General features: G+C 39.0%; 1 protein-coding gene across 6 annotated transcripts in view; it reads left to right on the forward strand.

The window, feature by feature from the left end:
• Positions 1-19,972, forward strand: part of SLC45A4 (solute carrier family 45 member 4) — a 90,353-nt gene that overhangs the window by 40,471 nt on the left and 29,910 nt on the right. For 5 of the 6 annotated variants that reach the window (XM_027779110.2, XM_055800713.1, XM_027779111.2 and 2 more), the window contains one exon: positions 9,718-10,334. In XM_027779110.2, the coding sequence (XP_027634911.1) occupies positions 10,091-10,334 (244 nt within the window). In that variant the 5' untranslated portion in view covers positions 9,718-10,090. Of the gene's footprint in view, positions 1-6,422; positions 6,558-9,717; positions 10,335-19,972 lie in introns of all 6 variants that reach the window. The other variant, XM_013294879.3, reaches the window with a different exon arrangement.

A 19,972-nucleotide genomic window follows, 5' to 3' on the forward strand; every position in this document is an offset into this window, starting at 1 on the left:
GTGATGTGCATCCCCATGAGTTATGAGTTCTTTGTGCTTATGTAGTGAGTAGATGGTTATTTTTTGGTATCGAAAGTACTTAGCTGTCAGTGCTTGCTATCTTGCCCTTAACCTTTACCTAATTTTGGGGGTAGAACCTGCTACTTGGAGATCCAGTTGTCATCACTAAGGCATGCCTGTGTCTTTGCTGTAGTGTAACATTGCTTCTTAGTGCCTGTTTTTCCAGCGTTGCTGGTCCCAGCTGTTAGATTTTCCACTAGGTAGGAAGGCTTCTCTGTTGCTATTTCTGTCCATGCCACCTTAATGTTTGTTTATTTAATGTATCTGTATTAATAAATATGAGGGTAACGGGGCCATATATGAAGTTTTTTACCTAGCATAAAAGAAAAAATAAGTTTAATCAGATAAGGCTACCTACCCAGTTTAAGAAAATGAAGTATTTCCTACTAAAAGCAGAGCAGCAGTGACTTAACAATGTACTCTGATCTAATATTAGTAACAGCGAGTGCCTTTAGAGAGCAGTGTAATATCCAATGCACTGAATAAAGTCTGTCTCACGTGAAATTCTGGATGCCTTTTCAAAAGATGGCTTCCAAGAATTGTTCCAGTAATTTTGTAAAGACTTATGGTTTCCTACATCTTTTCCCCAGTAATGATCAGGCTGTGGCAATGACATTGACCCCCAAAATATGCAGAATGAGGAAGTAGTGCTGTCTGTTACAAAGATGATCTCCCTGATGTCATGAGGACCTTCATTTCTCTTCCTTGCATCTTAAGCTTTCTATTCCTCCTTGCATGTCTGGGCAGAAAAAAGCCCATAAGGGGAGCTTGTCATGCACAGATTGCCAGCTGCGACTGCATCGCCATGTCTTCCAGCATGAGCCAAAATCTTATTCTTGGTCATTTTCTGAGTAAGCTGGAAGGGGTGGAAAGAGGATCCCAAGAAAGCCAGGGAGGTTCTAATCAAGGCCATGCTTTATGGAAAGAAATAGGCAGGAAACCCTACAGAAGTTTTAATATTGGCAGGGCTGGAGTTGGAAGCCTGTTTATGTCAGGTTTTATTAATTTCTGGAATTTTGTGTGCATACCAAGGAAATGGTGCAAGAAGTCTTCATTAACCCTTTCAAAATGAAGTGGCACACACCCTTACTATTGTTTTAGATTGTTGTTTGGATATTTTTATGGATTTGTTGGGGGAGTTGAGATGTCTTATGTTCAGCCTTAATAGTAGGAGGGGTGCCAGAATAATTTCTTTCAGCTGAGTATATTTTTCAAAAGTTATGCCCTGACTTAAACAACAGCAAGGCAAAGGTTGTAAGATACATCGACTGGATTACAGTGTGTGAAGAGTCCTGAGGGCAGGCGAAAGTTTTCATTGCAAGAAGTGGAAAGAAACGCTGCTTCTCCATTGAGGTGGATTGCTCCATATCGACTTCATTTGCAACATGCTGCAGAATGATTTCCAGCCTCCCAGATCTTGCTTCAGTGGCCTAAATTTTGTGGTAGCCTTAAAAGTAGGTCAGGATGCAAAAGCACTGTGCTGCTTCCAGTGGCTTCCTTATATGTTGTAGTTTCTTAAATCTCAGGTTTCAAGATGAACTTGTTAAAAATCTCTTTTAAGCTTTCTTTCGCTGTCAGTTGTAGGGTTGCTTAGGCATAGTATCCTTGTAGAACAAGCTGGTTTATGCTGTTGTGTTTCAGTGTCTTTGATTACCTGAATGATGAATTAAATGTTAGGACATGTTGAATGTGATTCTTGATTGCACCCAGTTAGCCTTAACCTTTTTCCTTTGGCAGGCTTTTAGTGATTCAAAACAGGTTAGTCCAGTTTAATGTTAAGACTGTTTTAAAATTAGAGGTTGGCTTTTCTCTCAGGATCTGGAGTAATGTTGCTCACATATGGGACTGTTATTAAGTAATATGTTGCACAATTACTTCTTTAATTATTTCTGAACAACTATAGCCTTTCCTGTCAGATAGGGTTAATGAAGTTCTGTTTTTTAGGAAGCAATAGCTAAAAATCTTTCGATGTTTGCATTTAACTATGGGAGAAGTCTTAATGAGAATTTAAACAACTACCTGCTTGTAATTGCTGCCCTTTTGAACCAAAGGCCTCATGACTCACTTAACATCATGATTCTTCTAGAAAGTCACAGGAAATTTTGAGTCTAAACTTTTATGAAGGAACAACTTAATCAGACCACAGAAGGATACAGCCCCTTTGCTGAACTTCAAATAGATTGGTTGACCACATTTGTCCAGCTGGGCAAAAAAGTCCAGGTATGTTACCTAGATCCTTTTCTTACTGCAGTGGCTGAACACTTGTGTCTTGACATGGGCCAAAGAAACTTCCCCTGTGGCCAGTTCTGTTACTATAAACAGCTGCTAATAATTAGGAACAGAGCCACAAAACAACCAGGGAGAAAATAGCTGCCTGTTGGCTAAGCAAGGAGTGTTCTGCCTTGCATCTGGCAAGTACTAGGGGGCAGAATGCATGATAGCTCTCACAGCATGACTGAAGAGCCTTCTTTTTGCCTTCTGAAAAGAAGGCATCTCGAGCTGCGCTGGTGCGTCTGCCTTTTGACCTTGTAGCCGCAGGGATCCACTGACAACTTCTTTGCTCTGTGTGAGCTGTAATTTTACACTGGCTTTAGGTTTTACTACCCAAAGTAATACTTCTAGCTGCCTCTGTTCCTCCCTTCCCCTGTTATGTTGGTATGGATCCATCCAGCCATGCAATCAGATAAAACTAACCTGACTTTATAAAGGATCTTTTTAGCTTCTTGGACATGTTTTTGTCAGCTTAGTTTTCAACCTAGATCAGTTACACTTTCTGGTTCACTACTTAGATACGTGTGTGGCTGCGCAGGAAGGGGTGGGAGTAAGGAACCTGGGGCAAAGAAAAGGAAGAAGAGGGTGCTGCTTTTAGAGGAAGTACTTGTTTATGCCAGCTTAAAGTGATTGAGAAACCTATAGTGTAAGCAGTATAATAAGCTGGTAATGTATTTCGTGTGAGATTCCTGTGCAAGCAGCTGGCTGTAAAACAAAACTACCCTTGCTAGCAAAACAGACTTGTCCTAGTGAAAGTATAGTTTGTTAGAATTTGAAGCTGTGATCAGGTTTATACTACAAGGAGTATCTTATCTGTTTCAGCTGCTACTACCTCTGTAGTGCAAGCTACTGTCCCTATTGTAGATCTGTAGAACAAAATTAATCATGGGGCAGACATCTGTACAAAATCAGTTGGATCAGCATCTTCTGGAATTGATCTTACTTTATTTTGAGAATTGACAAATTTTTGTGAGGGGGTATAACCACACTTGCAGAGGGATGAAGGTCAGCCTTGCCTTTAAAAGCTACTCTTTCACAGCAACATGCTATTTGTCTGTTGGCATGGTGGAGCACCAGAGGATTTGAACTCAAAACATTAGTAATTATCCTTGGACAAATGCCACTTTACTCTTTAAAAGGCCTAAGTCCAAACAATGTATCGTTTTGCAAGCCAGTCGGATGCTGAAGTAGAACCCAGTGTCCCTTTTGCATTTAATCATGGAAGGAATAATAAGTGATATTTGTCTGCAATGTAAGAGTAGAAGTGTTCAGCCAAACATTTATTTAGTCTGAGGAAAAGCCAGATAAACTCAAATGCCTTTCTTTCCAATACTGATATTAAAGCTATACTTAAATCAGTCTAGCTAACGTTTCAAGAGATGGCCAGACTACTTGAAAACCTTAGCATAAACCAGCTTGGCAGAAAAGTTAAGTATTTGACAAATAAATGGAATGACTGGGCAATAATAGGCTTGCCAGCTTAACATGGTTCACAGGTGAAATAGTATGGTTACAAGTGTGTATGTCTGTGGGATGTACTCATTGAAGAACTGAAGGAGGGTAAGGTGTAAGAGTCTGGGAGAAAACAAAAATCTTGTCCTATTAGACTGGCAATTTCTGGACACTCAACACTTCTCTTTTCCAGTCAAACATTTGCATATTTAATGAAGCAGAATTACACCTGCCTTGGTTTTTTTTGTTTATGGTTTTCTCGATATGTCATGCAGGATGTCATCTGAGGACCTGCTAGTGATCCAGTGACAATTGTGAACCGGAATCATTAAAGCCTACTTCTATAAGAACTGTTTCTGAGTGTTTAAGAATTGTTTGAGTGTTTTTCCCTTATGAAGTTAGTGGTAAACAATGAAAAGGCATTTGTACACAATGATGGCTCAAGGCCTCTCTTCATCCTTTCTTGCAGGGTCAAGAAGGTAGAATTCTTTTAAACTGTAGAATCTTTGTTTGAACTAGAGTATTTCCTACATCATTAGAAAACAATTCCCATGGAGCAAAACTGAATGCAGCTCTTCACCATGATTTGAGGAGGCTTTGATCAATCTGTATACTTGCATGTAAGAGAAAGTAATGATAATGTAAGAGGCAGATCTTGAAGACAAGAGCTGGCTAAATAAGTGATTGGAAGTTAATGCAATGAATTTTAAAGACCCAAATGAGAGAAGGGGGTAGTTTGTTTCTGCTTGATCCCTTCCATGTTCCCTCAGATATTAGTAGTGTTTGCACAGAACTGTTTCCATCCTTTTCAGTTTACTCATTCTAGTTTTTCTTAGGCTGTGCTTGTTTTTTCCCTTCAGGACTTAGGATTTTGTAACTAGTGCACACCTACCCTGTTGAAATTAATTGTTTCTTACACCAATAAATGCCTTAAGGATTGCCTAATGGCTTCAGAGGAAGAAAGCCCTCCTTAAAGATTTGAAATTTTCTTGTGGTATCCAGTTGGGCCTACTTAATTGTTTTCTACTTGCCAAGCTGTATTACTGCTTGTAAAAGTACGTGTGTGATTACCTGAAACTTGCTGTATGTTCCATAGCTTAAAGTCATATGCTTTGGCACTGGTGCAGAAAATCTAGTTGCTTGTTGAACAGTACATTCCTATTCCTTGTTAGCAAGAGATATCTGGAAACATGCATTAAAAATAGTTCAGTCTTAAAAGATTTGGGCAGGATCACTGTTAACCCCATTTATTTTGGTATCGATGGGTGTACTGCCAATCTTTTGACCTCCACATGATGGTATTACAAATGCAAAAACACTGATTGTCAACCTGTAAGTCTTACACTTACAAAACACTCTGGGAAGTGTGATAGAAGTCATTTGCCCAAGGCATTGTGTTGCATAACTGTTCAGTGTGAGCTTTTTGTCCATCTCTAGCATCTTAGTGCTGGCTAGGGAAAAGAAAACCATTGAACTTTGTGGGCCACAAATCTGACGTATATAACTCTTCCTCTTCTTCGGAAAACCCTAAAGGCAGGCAGTAATTTTCCTCTGGTGGTTCAGTGGTTCATGTACTTTCTGAAGGATACCTATTGGGAGCCATAGGATTTTTGTGATACAGCCTTGTCAACCTTGTAACATACTGTTTTGTGCTTCACATAGTCATATTAAGACTTATGCCTAGATGGAAGATAGTAAAAATATAACAGATCAGATTACAAGCAATTTGAGCACCTTTTATAAAATTTTGCTTACAGATTAATTTTCAGAATGTTACCTGACTGTTTAGTTGAAATATTAACTAACACTTTATAGGTTTTGTCGTTGTTGCAATGTGGCCAAAGGTCAAAGTAAAACATGCAATTAAGTTGAAGAAGAGCTAGTGAAATCAATCCCCTCCTCCCATAAAACACTTTGAAAGATCAGGAATACTTCTGTGTCTAAACTTCTCTTCATATCCAACATCTTTACAACGCCCAACACAAACCTCTTTCCATGGCTGAAATTCACAGAATCACAGACTGCTCAGGGTTGGAAGGGACCTCTAGAGATCATCCAGTCCAGCCCCCTGCTAAAGCAGGATCTCCTAGAGCAGGTTGCACAGGAATGTGTCCAGGTGGGTTTTGAATGTCTCCAGAGAAGGAGACTCCACAGCCTCTCTGGGCAGCCTGTTCCCAGCGCTCTGTCCCTGACCCTCACAGTAAAGAAGTTCTTCCTCATATTCAGAAGGAACTTCCTGCGTTGTAATTTGCGCCCGTTGCCCCTTCTCCTGTCGCTGGGCACCACTGAAAAGAGCCTGGCCCCATCCTCTTGACACGTGCCAACTTTGATCGCCCCTCAGTTCAGTGTTCTCTTCCCCAGGCTAAACAGGCCCAGCTCTCCTCTCCCTGTCCTCTCAGCCTGTCCTCAGAAAGGAGGTGCTCCAGCCCCTTAATCATCTTTGTAGCCCTTCACTGGATACTCTCCAGTATTAGAAATTCTTCATTCCACTTCCTTATTCTTTGTTAGTTATGAAAATGTCTTTTGAAACTTTATGGAAAGTATAGCGAGAGTGCATGGCAGAACAGGGGACATGGTCTCAGCTTTGTGAGAGAAATGCTGTCTCATGCCAGTTTACTTTTTTAATTTATTTTGTATAGCTGCTGCATGACTGGATGGTCAGAAAGGTACAGATGAAAAGGAAGCTGCCTTTCTGAAAACTTTTGCCACCATGTCTCTCAACATCTGTCTGAGGAAGGGAGGCTAACTCTCTTAGTACCTAGTCAGCTTGAATGGTAGGTAAAATGTAAGCCTAATTCATCACTTTTTAAAAAATAATAGTGCTGGCTTATTTCTTAGTTATACGGTTCAAAGGCTTTATCGCATGGAGTATAAGTGAAGGGACTGTATTGGACATTACCATGGATATTCAGTGCTACAATTAAAAAGATTGTCAATTAAGTTTTGGTTTCACTAGCCAACGAACATGGGAGAAAAGAATTTGTGCTAAATGCAGATGTGGGAGCATGCTCTCTTTCATATTTTAATCCATCTCCTCTTTAAATGCCATTGACTTTTGAGTTCTTAGCATAAAAGCTTCAGTAATAATTACTTCCAGCAGGTAAATGAGTTTGTATCTCCTTTTTGATAAGGAAGAATGCCACTATTCAAACTTGCCAAATTCAAAATTAACTTGGAAGGAGCAGTAGCAGAATCTGGATGGGTCTAAAATAAATATGAACACAACCTAGCAGGATTTACAAAAGAACTGGAAGACCTTTCTGAGAGTCTCTTGTTACTCTCTGGCTCTTATGTTAGACATGCACTTGGAGTCAGATGAAAGTGCTGCAGGAAGACTAGTGTTATGCTTACCACAAAATTGACATAATGGAACAGTAATTCTCTGTTCCTTTAGATAAAACTTGTTCATTGTGCCTCTTGCTGTTGCATTTGAATACTGTAACTGCTTTTTCTGGCATGTTTAAATATACTGTTCTTATCATCTGTGTCGATTACAGCTTCAAAGTCTACCTCCATCTATCATCCATTATTCTTGTCTCTTAAATTATCTGATCTCTCCCCATCATCTTCCACTTCAAGAATAACTTTTTCAGTGATCCCTTAAGAGTCTCACTCAAATGGACTAAATCTCAGATACCCTCTTTTGTCCTGCCTTTTTATCCTTTCCAGTGACAAATGCTCTCAGCCTGGTGTCATCCTGCTTGCATATGCAGGCTGCCCCAGTGCATCATAAAACATTCTAGTGTGATGAACTGCCTTCCTCTCCATGCCTCATTCCGTTACCCTCTAACTGCATATTGAATGAGGTGTTTAGGGAAATGAGTTAAATCCTTCATAGACAGAGACAGGGGGAAACTAAGCATAAGAAAACACCAGAGACTTAAAAGCCATCTTGTACAGGACTGTTATCTGTGAACCTTAGTTTGTAATACAGCACACGTGTTCCAAATAGTAAGAGCTGATATATAAACTTTTAAATTCTACTGAATGTAATTTTGCCTGAGTCTGCCAGCAATTAAACATTTTATGAGTCTGTAATTAAAGTAATTGCTCCTGCTCTGGAACCTGTATTTTGTAGGTTTTACTCACCCATAACTTGTGTTATGAAAAGTGGATGTGTGTTTTTGTAAATACACATAGTACTTCACATTTATAATAAACTAATAGCCCTTCAAGGACTGAGTTGAAACCTCAGACGCTAAAGCAAAGGAAGAGAATCACATCCCTTCCTCTCCTGATGCAGGTTTAACACTGTACTAACTACTAGAAGGAACAAATTAACTTGCCTGCATGCAGGAGCTTGGCTAATCTAAACCTTGACTGGCAGAAAGAAAAACCTATATAAAAACAAGGTGCTTATGAAGAACTTACCTGTCTGTGCCGTAATTCAGTTACCCTAGGAAGTGCATCTCAGCTCCTCCTTTTAATTGTGAGTGGGTGGAGAAACGCTTTGAGTCCATTTTGTTCTGAGCTATTTAATGCTTATAAACTAAAACCTGGAATTTAAAACTTGGCTCAGAGCACGTGTGTTCAGAAAGTTAACTTCTTTTGTGTGATTTAAAGGTTTGACTAGCCCAAAAGCAAATTGTAGTGTTTAAGTTGTTATTGAGGCGATCAAATTGGAGAACTCCAGTAACCTTGGGGAACCTGGGAGGAGAAAAAGCCAGATCAAAAAAGTTGCTCTTGAATGGAAGAACAAAATACATGCAATAAACCCACTGGGGGTACAGCTCAAAGGAGGGTATCAGCAGGAGGGAATGATCAAGATGATGTTCCCATGCTGCACTTTTAGTTGAACAGTGTGTCGGATCACACTGAAACAGAGTTGCTGATGTGATGTGCTTCAAACCCCAAATATGTCATCTTTTTCTTAAGGCTCATTTGTAGGTTCACCACTTAATGATCTGGTTTATGCTCTAGCCACAAAGAGTTTTAGTTGCCACAACTGAAGGGGCAGGGAGCTGAGCTGCAGCATGGGGACTTCTTAGGCCAGCTTTGCTGCCAAAGCCAGCATCTTGTGGAACCAGAACCCCAAGAGGTTTTATCCTGGGATATGAGTTCAGTCATACTGTGTGCATAGATGTTACTATGCATCCTTCTAGTAGAAACATTGTCATCTGACTTTTTATACAATGCTTTCCTTTTTTTCTCCTAAGTGCTTAAACACATTTTGACTGACATATTACAGTATGTAGTCTGCTTAGACTTTCTGTGGCACAAAGGAGGTGTTAATACAGGAGAAGCTTGTCTTACCTGGCTGAAATTTATTTTAATAAATTTAATGTATGGTGGAAGATATTGTACCATTCTACTGTCATGGACTTCAGAAGCCTCATAGGATGTGGGAGTGAAATGCTCTGGTCTTGTGAGCAGAAAGTGAAGATGGGTGCATATGCTGTATATATCTTCATTAGAAGTTTAAATACTTAAATATCAATCCTTAAAGTTATATCCCTAATGGCTTATTTTTACTTATGCTTGCTTGAGGAATATTTTCATTATAGGATAGTGAGATGGTTACTGCAAAATAACTGGCAACTTCCAAAAGTCTAAATGGAGATGTCTGTCTGGCCAGCAAGTAAATGGTAATTGATGAATCATCTTCCTGGCATAGTACTGGAATATCCTATGCTGTTTCTGAAATGAAATCTGCATTAAATTTCCCAGAATTTGTTAGTTTTGTGCTCAATGTTCTAAGGATCTCAGACAAATACACTGATATATACAGTTAAGCATCATTTAAAATGTGAAGAGTAACTGCATTTCAGTGGAAAGTCCAGAGGTAGGAGGGAATGTGGAATAAAAGACCTTACACTAGGCAAGGACAATGGAAAGCATTAAGCAGGAAATAGGGTATATGGTTAAGGGGGAGGGGGGGGCACAATATCCTGAAAAATGCTATTGAAATTTTTAAATGCTTGCTTTTTGTTGCAGATTAATCAGCCACTCGATGGGGATTAACAGTGGAGCACCTCTTTGTGTCGGCTTTCCACCTCTCTGTAGCAAGAATAACAACTTCAGCACTTCTTCAATAATAATTATGAAACTGGTATTAACTGAATGGCAATTATGGATTTTTAACTCTAACTCACAGTAAACCAGCAAGCCATATGTTGAAATTCCTACCAAATAGCTTTTATTTCTTAATGTCTTGTATCTATACAAGAAGTTGCAAGATACCTGTTTGTACAAAAGGAATATAAGCATTACTTGCCTGAGGAGCAGAAGCAGAAAGAGAAGACACCCTAACTTGTTCATGGAGTTATGGTAGTATTATTTATATAGATATAACAAATATATATTTTTTATGGTAATGAAAATGGCTCCCCAGAATGCTGACTCGGAATCTATGCAAGTTCAAGATCTACCTGTGGCACAGCTTCAGAAACCAGAAAACAAGGAGAATGAAAGTAGGGAGGAGACCATTAGTGAAGGATCCATAGACCGGATACCAATACGCCTGTGGGTGATGCATGGTGCAGTAATGTTTGGCAGGGAATTTTGTTATGCCATGGAGACAGCTTTGGTAACACCTGTATTGTTACAAATTGGTAAGTAATTCTCATTTATGTTAATTGAAACTTTCTATACCTTTTTGCATTCATTGAGGTAGAGTAAGAGGGAAGTGGGGTCCACCAACTAAAAGTACGTAAGGTAAAAAGAGTTTTGTTGTTTTGTTATTGACTGTGCCACAGATTCAGTTATGTGACCATGTTTAAGTGGGAAGGATTTTTATTTACATTCATCTTCTGTCTAATACTGCTTCTCTCTGTAAAAATTTTAACCTGATATAAGTCTAAAATTCTTTACTAAAAGGTAAGTGTTGTAGAAACTAGAAACAACATTAGGCTGTAAAAGCTTCTTTTTATTTATGGAGAAGCGGTTCAGGATACAATACTTTAAGCAGTTAGATAATTTGGCTTTTCCAACTACTGCTGAAATACTGCATTTATTTAAAACCACTACTGAGTCTTATGTGATCTATCTAGTTTATAACATGAGAGTACATACAAATAAACCATGATACAATTAGTTAATAATGGGGGGGCAGTGAAGTTTAGAATAGGAGTAGACTGTTAAATTTTGTGGTGAGTACTGTATTAGGTTTCTAATAAACTGCTTACAGTATTAACAGTATCTGGTATTACCTTTATCAAATCTAGAAAATCATGTTCTCTGTCAGATTTCAGAAAATGTTACAATGAAACTGAATGGAAGTACTGGACTGAGTGTGCTACCTTGAGTGAATAAATCAATGATGTGTGCACACTGTATAGGTGTATATACAATATATGCATGTTAGATGTTTGCTAATGTTTGCCTTGGCTTATACATGTGGTTGTGCCTTACAGCATGCTTAGCTGTGGCCAAACAGAAGCACTCAACTGACTCTCTGGTTGAGTTGATTTCGAATATGAATTGAATACTATTTACAACATTGCTTAAAAATTGTTTCAAGGTTAGCATCTCAAATGAAACATTTGTATTTTTATATTTGATATGACAAAAAGGAATAAGAGATTGAACTTGTGAGCATCCAATGTACACATACTTTTGTGTAGTTTTCCCACAGTTAAAAATTTGGGTTTTGTATGAAATTACTAGTTGGTTTCTTTTGAGTCAACGGAGCAGTCAATAATCAGTGCAGTTAGGGCCATGAGAGATGCTGATGAATTATTCCTTCAAGTTTTCATGAAAATTTTCATTTTCAGAGCTCATCAAATGTCCTTTTTGGATCTATCTGTGACATAGTTAAAATAGATTATCAATGTTCTGCAAATAGAAGCTTTCTGATCAGCCTGACTTGCTGAATAAAACAGATGCAACTTAATCTAGGAACATTTATATTGTCCATAATATGTTTTGAGTTTTTTTTGTTTTGGGTAAAGTGAGATTTAGCAAATTAAGTAATATGTACTAGCAGTGTTGGTTCAATTACTGTCTATCATGAATGCAAAACATTGCATCCTGCTTTGCATGACCCCCAGTTTTGTAAGTGGCCTGTACTATTTTATAGAAATATAGAATCATTTAGGTTGGAAAAGACATTTAAGATTGAGTCCAACCTTTATCCTAGCGCTGCTAAGTCCATCACTAATAATCATGACCCTAAGTGTCACATTTACATGCCTTTCAATACCTCCAGGGATGGTGACTCCACAGCTTCCCTGGTCAGCCTGTTCCAAGGCGTGACAACCCTTTCGGGGAAGAAATTTTCCCCCATATCCAATCTACTCCCCCCACCCCCCCCCCCGGCACAATTTGAGGTCAATTCCTCTTGTCCTATTGCTTGTTACTTGGGAGAGGAGACCAACCCCCACCTCGGTAGCTGCAGAGAGTGATAAGGTCTCCCTTGAGCCTCTTTTTCTCCAGGCTAAACAACCCCAGTTCCCTCAGCTACTCCTCTTAAGACTTGTGCTCCAGACCCTTCACCACTTTTGTTGCCCTTCTTCTGACATGCTCCAGCACCTCAACGTCTTTCTTTAGTGAGGGGCCCAAAACTGAACACAGGATTTGAGGTACAGTCTCACCAGTGCCAAGTACAGGGGGCTTTCTTGTTTGTGCTGGCACTTGGATGTTTAAAATGTATAGCTGGCTAAGCTTGACCTTACATTACTGTAGAGTAAGGTCAGACAGTATAAATAAACCATCCTGGTAATTACTGACCAGTCTGCTGGTTTACATTTCTTTTGTGAGCTCTTCTAGCATATCTGTTTCCTCCAGATAATTGAGAAATATCTCTTCCTTTCCTTCCCTAACCCCAGTGATCAAAGTAACTTTGGGATTTGGAGGAAGGGAAGAAAAGAGCGCTCGCTTCTAGAAAAGCTGGCAAGTAACAAAGTGATGCAGAAGGCTGTGGGCATGCAATGATGTTTCATGCCATGGAGATAAGAAATGGAGGTAGCTGGTTATAAATGTTAAAATCTTCTGTGCTCTTGCTCATGTTCCCTCAGCAAGGGAATAACCAAGGCTGGATTCACTGAAGGGTTAAGTTATTCACGGGTGACTTATCTAGTTTGTTTGGTAATTACATGGTTCTGTTTACCTTTATCAATCTCAACATCTGTCTGCCTCAACATGAGCTATATTTGCTCCTCACTGGGGGGGGTTGCATGTAGCTGTAAGACTCCTGTAATATTCCCTTTGCTGCTTGTTTTGGTAACAGCAACATTCAGTTGTTTTCTGTGAGATTTAAATTGGCTCAAGAAACTATTTTTGAGAAGTGGCACCTGGGGAAGTGTGATGACTTAACCAACTTTGCTTATAATAAACTGAAGATCCAGAAGCCTTTTGGGTATGCAAGAAAGACTATTTCTTACAGATGTATGTTGAATATTAACATTTAAGTTTTACAGTGTATGCTTGTGTCCTGTATCTCAAGAGAAAACTGAAACCAGAGACTCCTATCGGATACCACCATTAGAACCTTAGGGACATTAGTACAATGTTACACACTTTCTGCTGGCAGGTAATTCACTCCCTAGCTGTTTGTGTGCACTGGATCAGAGGTGTAGTTATGATTTGGCAGTTGAACAACCTATTGTACTTGATCTGTAAGCCACCAGATACTAGCAACTGAAGAAGATAGTCCTTTGCATAGTCCCTTTTCATTTCAACAGTGGTTGAATGCCTGTTGTGTTTAAATTTCCTGAAGTTTTGATTTCTTTTTGTAAAGAACTAAAGGCATCAGTGAAAGCTGCTTGCATCAATAGATATTGTGAACTGGAAGCGTCTGGACATGCCGGAGTTGCTGTACCCCTACCAAAATAAGTTCTGATTTGTGACTTTAATCTTTGCCTTTATTGCAATGCTTAGATTGATGTTATATTGGCTTGTTAGAAATGCAGCTACAAATCTGTAAGTCTTCTAGTCCTAACTGGGCTTTAGTAGCTTAGCAACAAGAACAAGCCAAATATGTATTACATGGGTTTTTTATTTTAACTTGCTGTTTGATTTCTTACTGTCTGCAGCTTAAGAATCCAAAATGAGCAGAGAACTTCTTTAGAAGAATTCAGAGGATATAAAAATTTGCCAAATATGTGAAGTGGCAGGCTGACTTCAGATGACATTATATTAGTTGTCACTTTCACAAGTTTTGATCTCTGGAAATCTTCCATTAACCTTTTCTGAAGACCTGTTCAATCAGCAGTTCCTCCCAGCCAGTGTTAAAATTTTATTAGAAAATAAACTGTCAGTAAACCCTAGGTTTACTTGTTCATCCAAGGTTTTTGAGCAACTGAGTGATTTTTGTATTACTCCTGAGTATGTTTGGTGCATTAACACAACTGTTTGCTTGCCCTGTCACATTTCAGCCATGTATTATAAACTCCATAGAAGCAAGACGAGGCCTTTGTTTTCTGAAACATCTGGTACTTAATGCTGCTTATCTGTGAGAGGGAATTAAAATCCTGCTATTGTTTAGATGACAGTGTATTTTCTTCCATCGCTAAACTTGGCTTCTAAGGATTAAATTTCTAAAACTACTTCCAGTTCATAACAGTTCATGGAAAATTTGGATACATTTTAAGGATTATTTTGCAAGGGACTGAGTGAATAAAAGTGAGGAGAAACTGATGACTACTGTAGTGTAAACTTAGAGAAACTGCTTTTTGAAGAAACTCGTTCAATGAAATTGTAATACATGGCTTCTGTTAATGACACGTTAAGCCATTATTAAATAACGTAATTGGGTAATTTCAGATCCTTTGAGTTGTAATTCAAGCACAATTCGGGTTGTAATGCAACCAGTGAATTACAGTGCTTCTAAAAGTGGGATCCATGTGCCTGTTTCATTAGGACTACGAAAGACAAAAATCTCTGTTCTGTGACTTGGAGTGGCTGCTTCTTTCAGTGTGAAAAACTTGCTTTCTGAGTAGTGGTAGCTGTAAACATGAAGTTTTACATTGTCTAGTTAATAAAAAAGCTTTGCAAAGCCTTTACCATTGCTTCAAAGGCTCTTCCCAATGTCATTGAGTGTTCTATGAATAGTTAATAGGCACAGAAGTGATTGTCAGCACCAGAACTGTTCCTTATGCTTCTGCATAAATTATAGTAACTAGTGCTTTTAAAAAGAAACTATGTACATTTACATAAGGAAAAGACTTGAACAGTTTATATGTGCTGCTTACATTTATAATGTCACTTCAACTTAGGGCTGTTTCTCTGGTACAGTACCTTGATTTTTATGCATTTCGTATCTGAGTGCCTATCTGTGATAGCATTACTTTGTTTTGCTGTGAGAGTTAATGGGCTCTTGTAGTAAACATTAGCCAGTTTAGCATTAAATGTTGAAGTTGGTCATTTTAAGCATAACCATGATCATGGTGTTCTTTTTAGGCAGTAACACAAAGGAATAGCATTTATGGAAACTGTATTTCAATGCTAATTAATAAATTTTAATAAAGAGAAGGTCTGAACTAAGCAGAGCAGAATACCATAGATTATTTTTGTTTGGAAAATAAGTTATTTCTCATTATATGCTTTCAAATCAGCAAAATACTGTGGTTCCTCATGTCTCATGAGAGGCAAGAGATACGTTTCTTAGGTCTTATACATGTAGAAAAGCTGTTCAGGAGTTTGGGCTGTCATTTCTCCGTTAGAGCATTTAAACATGTTAGCTCAGAAAAAAATAATCTAACACTCAGAATTCTTCCAGCCTAAAACTTAGCAGACCATGCTTAAAGGGTCTTCAAATGTAGTTCATGTGAAATTGCCAGTATGGAAAAAGTGTGTTAAGCAATAATTCAAACTGCTGATTCTGAGAAATCTCAGTGTGGTAGCTGAAAAGTCATTATGCTGAAGAGATTTAATATTGCAGACTTTTAGTATGAAGTAGTGAATTTCCCCATTGAAATCTAGTGTTGATACCCGTCTGAGAAGAATGCATGTAGGTAAAGAGGAGGTTATGGAGACGTATTTAGAGACCAAGCATGAAATCTGACAGGTAAGTTAGCTTCTAGGTTTGTTTCTTCAAAGGAATTAGGGTATCAATTGCTGACTCAGTTCAGCGTGGAAGGGGGATAGTTTTCCTAAGGCTAAGCCTGAGATCAAAGGAAATCTAAAAACCTGAAATCTGGTGGGGGAAAGGGGAACAAAGGGATTGGATGAGCTTTTAGAGGATGCCTGTAATTCAAGTGAAAAAAGGCAGACTGGCTGGAAAAATTCTCGTAGATGGGGGAAGCTCTTCAACGTAAAGCAGCACTGACTCCTTATTTTATCACAGCTCAAAGTAGTGAAGTTTATTCCTCATCTCTGCCAGAGGTTACGTTTATGTTAAGGTTATATGTATTTATAACTGTCTTTGTACAAAGCTGCATCTTACCATTTGAGCTGTGCATTGCCTTACCTTGTCTGACCAGGACAAAACTGTTTGAGCTGCTGTAAGCTGCTCTTTGATTCTCAAAGTTAAATTCCTGTACAGTCTAGCTGCATCTGGGCTCCCAGGTGTAGCTGTGTTTGATGCTGACAGTGAATTGCAGGATCTGAATTACTCCTTGGAAGAATTAATGGCTTGAGAGCTGACCTGTCCCAAGAGGGGACTGTAACAGAGCTAATCTAAAGACAAAAATTGAATTTACAGTGGATCCCAAAACCTGAGCATAATAAACAACTAAATAAATTTTTCAGCCTTGTTAGCTTTGAAGCTGGTCTTTAAGATCATGTAAAGTTTGTATTCAAATCTTAATTTGTGGAATGTATAAAATAGCAAATGCTGTGCTTGAGGCACACGTTAATTGCCCTATAAAATCTCCCCACCCATCATTTTTTTACTTATGGACTAATTTTATGTCCACTAAGGAGTTGTGTAAGACTAACTTTACTGTACTTTTGGGTTTTTTAACCAACAAGCAAGTCAGTAAGGCCTTCATATCGTGTCACTGTTCTCTTAGATAAAATATCTTTTGACCTCGAATCAATAGCAGCAGGTTTTGAATGCATGTGGTCCTTAGTGAAAGGTTTGGTTAAGGATGCATTTAAGGCACCTTTAAAGAAAGGTGCTGTGCAGCTAATAAGTTTGTTAATCCTGGGGACAGTAGGAGTACATGCTTTATTTTCATATCAAGGCAAATGCCACATGGTCTGGCAGTTGTGCAACAACTGTTATTTACAGAGCTTTTTTTATATCAATGTTCTGTTTTTCTTTAACACTGAATCTGGCCTTCAGAGGCACAACTGATAACACATGGCAGATTTTCAGCTGGGGTAACATGAGGATCTGTGCTGGCTTTAGGACTGTACAGACTGTGTGACTTTTGGATGAATAGCCTTACTAGGAAAGGGAAGTTGAGTGCAAAGAAATTCAGAGGCTTCTCTTATAGCATGAAAGATGTTTCCTATTACTTAGCAGTAGGTAATGTTTTGTTCCCTTTTTTTTTGGCTGAACATCTGCTAAAGAAGCTACGTATTTTCTAAAATAGGTCTTCTACTTGCTCTGGTGCTGTGTTCTCCCATTCTGAATTTTTAACAAAAGGTCTTGATCTTTTAATTGTGTACTGTGGGAATATTAATACTTTTTTCCCCCCTAGCATAAAGAGTATTTGCAGTAAAAATTGTGTGTGAGAACGCTTCTTTGAATCCTCAGAAGTTTTCCTTTTGAGAGCTTGTATGATCTGAGGTTGGCATGAGGGACCATATGACATGCAAGGAATGCTAACACGTCTGAGAACTGTGGACTGATAGAGGAAGCATGCTGCAAGACAAAGCATACTGTATAAAATGCAGACTGTCAGCTCTTATATAAGGATGGAGGGCTTAAAATTGGGTTTTGGTTTTGTCATCTCCGTTCCTCAAATCTATTTTTTTCTGCAGCGATAGACATTTCAGTCTGATTTGTGGGAAGAGCTTGAGGCCTCCAAAAATAATCACTCCCTAAGAAGGAAATGGACATCTCTATCCTTATGCAGATGCTTCTTTCTACCAGTAAATCTTTCCTGTCCAGCATGCTGTCTCCTTTTTATCTTGAGTAGCCAAGTTTTAAGAGAGGCTAAACTTCTGCAATGACTTAGGAGTACTTTGACATATGTGTTCCCTTTCTTTCCCAATCTCTTGTTCCCTTCTGTCCCAAGGAGATCTCGTAAATCAGCAGAAATAAGGACTAGTTAATAACACTGCTACAGGCTAATAGTGATGAACTGGTTATGGGACTATGTTAAATTATATACAGATTTTTTTGTTGTTTTTAGTTTGCATATCAGCCAATGACTTTTAGATTTTCTTTGTCTATTGTAAATGTGCTTTTTTTTAACATTGGGTCACTGAACTGTCTTGCAGTTTGTTCCTCCCACACGCATCAGACCCACCTTGTTGCTATAGCCAAGACAAGCCTATAGGTTTCTGCTTTCACGGGCAGCTCTGGAGTAGAAAGGGGCATGTATTGGACTCAAGGAACTGCAGGATCCCTGTATTTTTAGTGCTCCCTTATAAGATCTCCTGTGAGTAGCAGGGAAACGATGGGAGAAGTAGGGGCAGACTTTCGCCTCCTGAAAATGTACTAAAATTGAGTGGTTTTAAACACGCACATTTACGCAACCTCTTTCCTACTAAACCCCTCCTGTTAATCTTCTTTCCACCCACATACACTCTCAGCCAAATTTACAAAGCCCACATCGTTTCATATTTCTGTCTGAACAGCCTCTAGGAGAGCAAGATGTCGGGTGAATATGTGAACATATGTGCATGCACAATGGCTGTCTGAGTTTCAGGTTGAGTTTGCCCCTCAACTCTGAGAGGTAGCTTTCCCCTCCTGTTAACAGATGAAACACAATAGTGTTTCCATGTTCTTTATTACACAGTAATTGCCACCAGGGGAATTTTCCAGCAGGCAATTGCCTGTTCTTTAGTGTAAAAAGAAAACTTTCAACCCTTTGGATGACGTTCTGGTGGTGGAGACTTGTAGATGCAGGACCAAGATTCGGGCACCCAGCTTCTGAAACTTGCCATGCCAAGACTCAAATCAGTGGTCTTCTGTTGAATGTGGATTGTGAAACAGGTAATGAAAAGGGAGTGGCTGAGAATTCCTTAGTGAACAGGAGTCTTACTTTTCAAGGAAATAAAATTAAGGCCACTTTTGAAATTAAAAGAATGGCAACCGGTTGTTGCCAAATCATGAAATGCTTTAATAAAGCTTGCTTCAAGAGGATTGTCAAAGCTGCAGCCCCTTAAGCTAAGCTCTGTTCCTCTCTGAGTCTCCTGTGTGCTTGTTGCAACAGTGTTTCTGTTGCGATGCACCCTCTGGGACTCCATTTTAATCATCCTCTTTTATCCAAACAACGGTTGAGAAGGTTTCAGATATGCTTTCTGCAGGCTATTTTGCAAGAAATTATTGGAAAAGTGTTGAGCTGCTGGTTCAGTTTGAGGATAAATTTTAATACAAGTCCATTTAACTAAACAGGGGAAAACCAGGTCATAGATTTTATTTACATTGGTTTGGATAAATCCCCAGTAGCTCAGGTAACTCCATAAACATATTCCTCTCTCTGAAGTCTTGAGTAACAGTGGGTACAAAGCAGCACAGATGCAGATTTTTCCATAAGTAAACTCAGCACTATACTGTATTAACATTTGGCGATCTTCAATTGAAGCCCCATGGTGGATTTTTTGCGGTGTAGTTGATACAGAGCATGAAAACTGAGTGTGACCTGTTTTTTTACAGAAATAATCTGGATTTAAAAGGGTTTCATCAGACAAGGAAGCATAACTTGCCTGCAACCAGAATGACCTGAAAGCCTAAACTCACAAAGAAGAGTAAGATGAGTAGGTAGCAAAGGGGAAGAAAAGACTTAGCTGGGAGCAGGTAATGGCTGGCAAGAGCACTAAAGCACTTAGCAAGTGCTGCTAGACTTGGTAGGTGATTCTACTTGCGCTTTGAAACTGAGAAGATATTCAGGTCCTTTGTCACTCCTCATTTGAGGAAAGACATGCAATCCACGTGCACGCTGCTGAGGAAGACAGCAAACAAGGTTTCCCCCCTTCCAGTCATTGTCATTGGAAACTGTTCCATTTGCGTAAAATAGCATAAAAGTTCATGAAAGCACAGGTCTGCTAAGTAACTGTGCTGTCACTGTAGCATGTTTCAGCAGTCCACATTTATGCTGAATCCCTTTGTAAAGTAGGTGCTTTATGAAGTTGTTTCAACCTTGAAATGCCCAGTGTCCATGTGGCGTTCTGAAAAGGAAGGATTTAGATGCAA

This window comes from Falco peregrinus, chromosome 3 (genome assembly GCF_023634155.1).
Source record: "Falco peregrinus isolate bFalPer1 chromosome 3, bFalPer1.pri, whole genome shotgun sequence".
NCBI classification, from domain to species: Eukaryota; Metazoa; Chordata; class Aves; order Falconiformes; family Falconidae; genus Falco; species Falco peregrinus.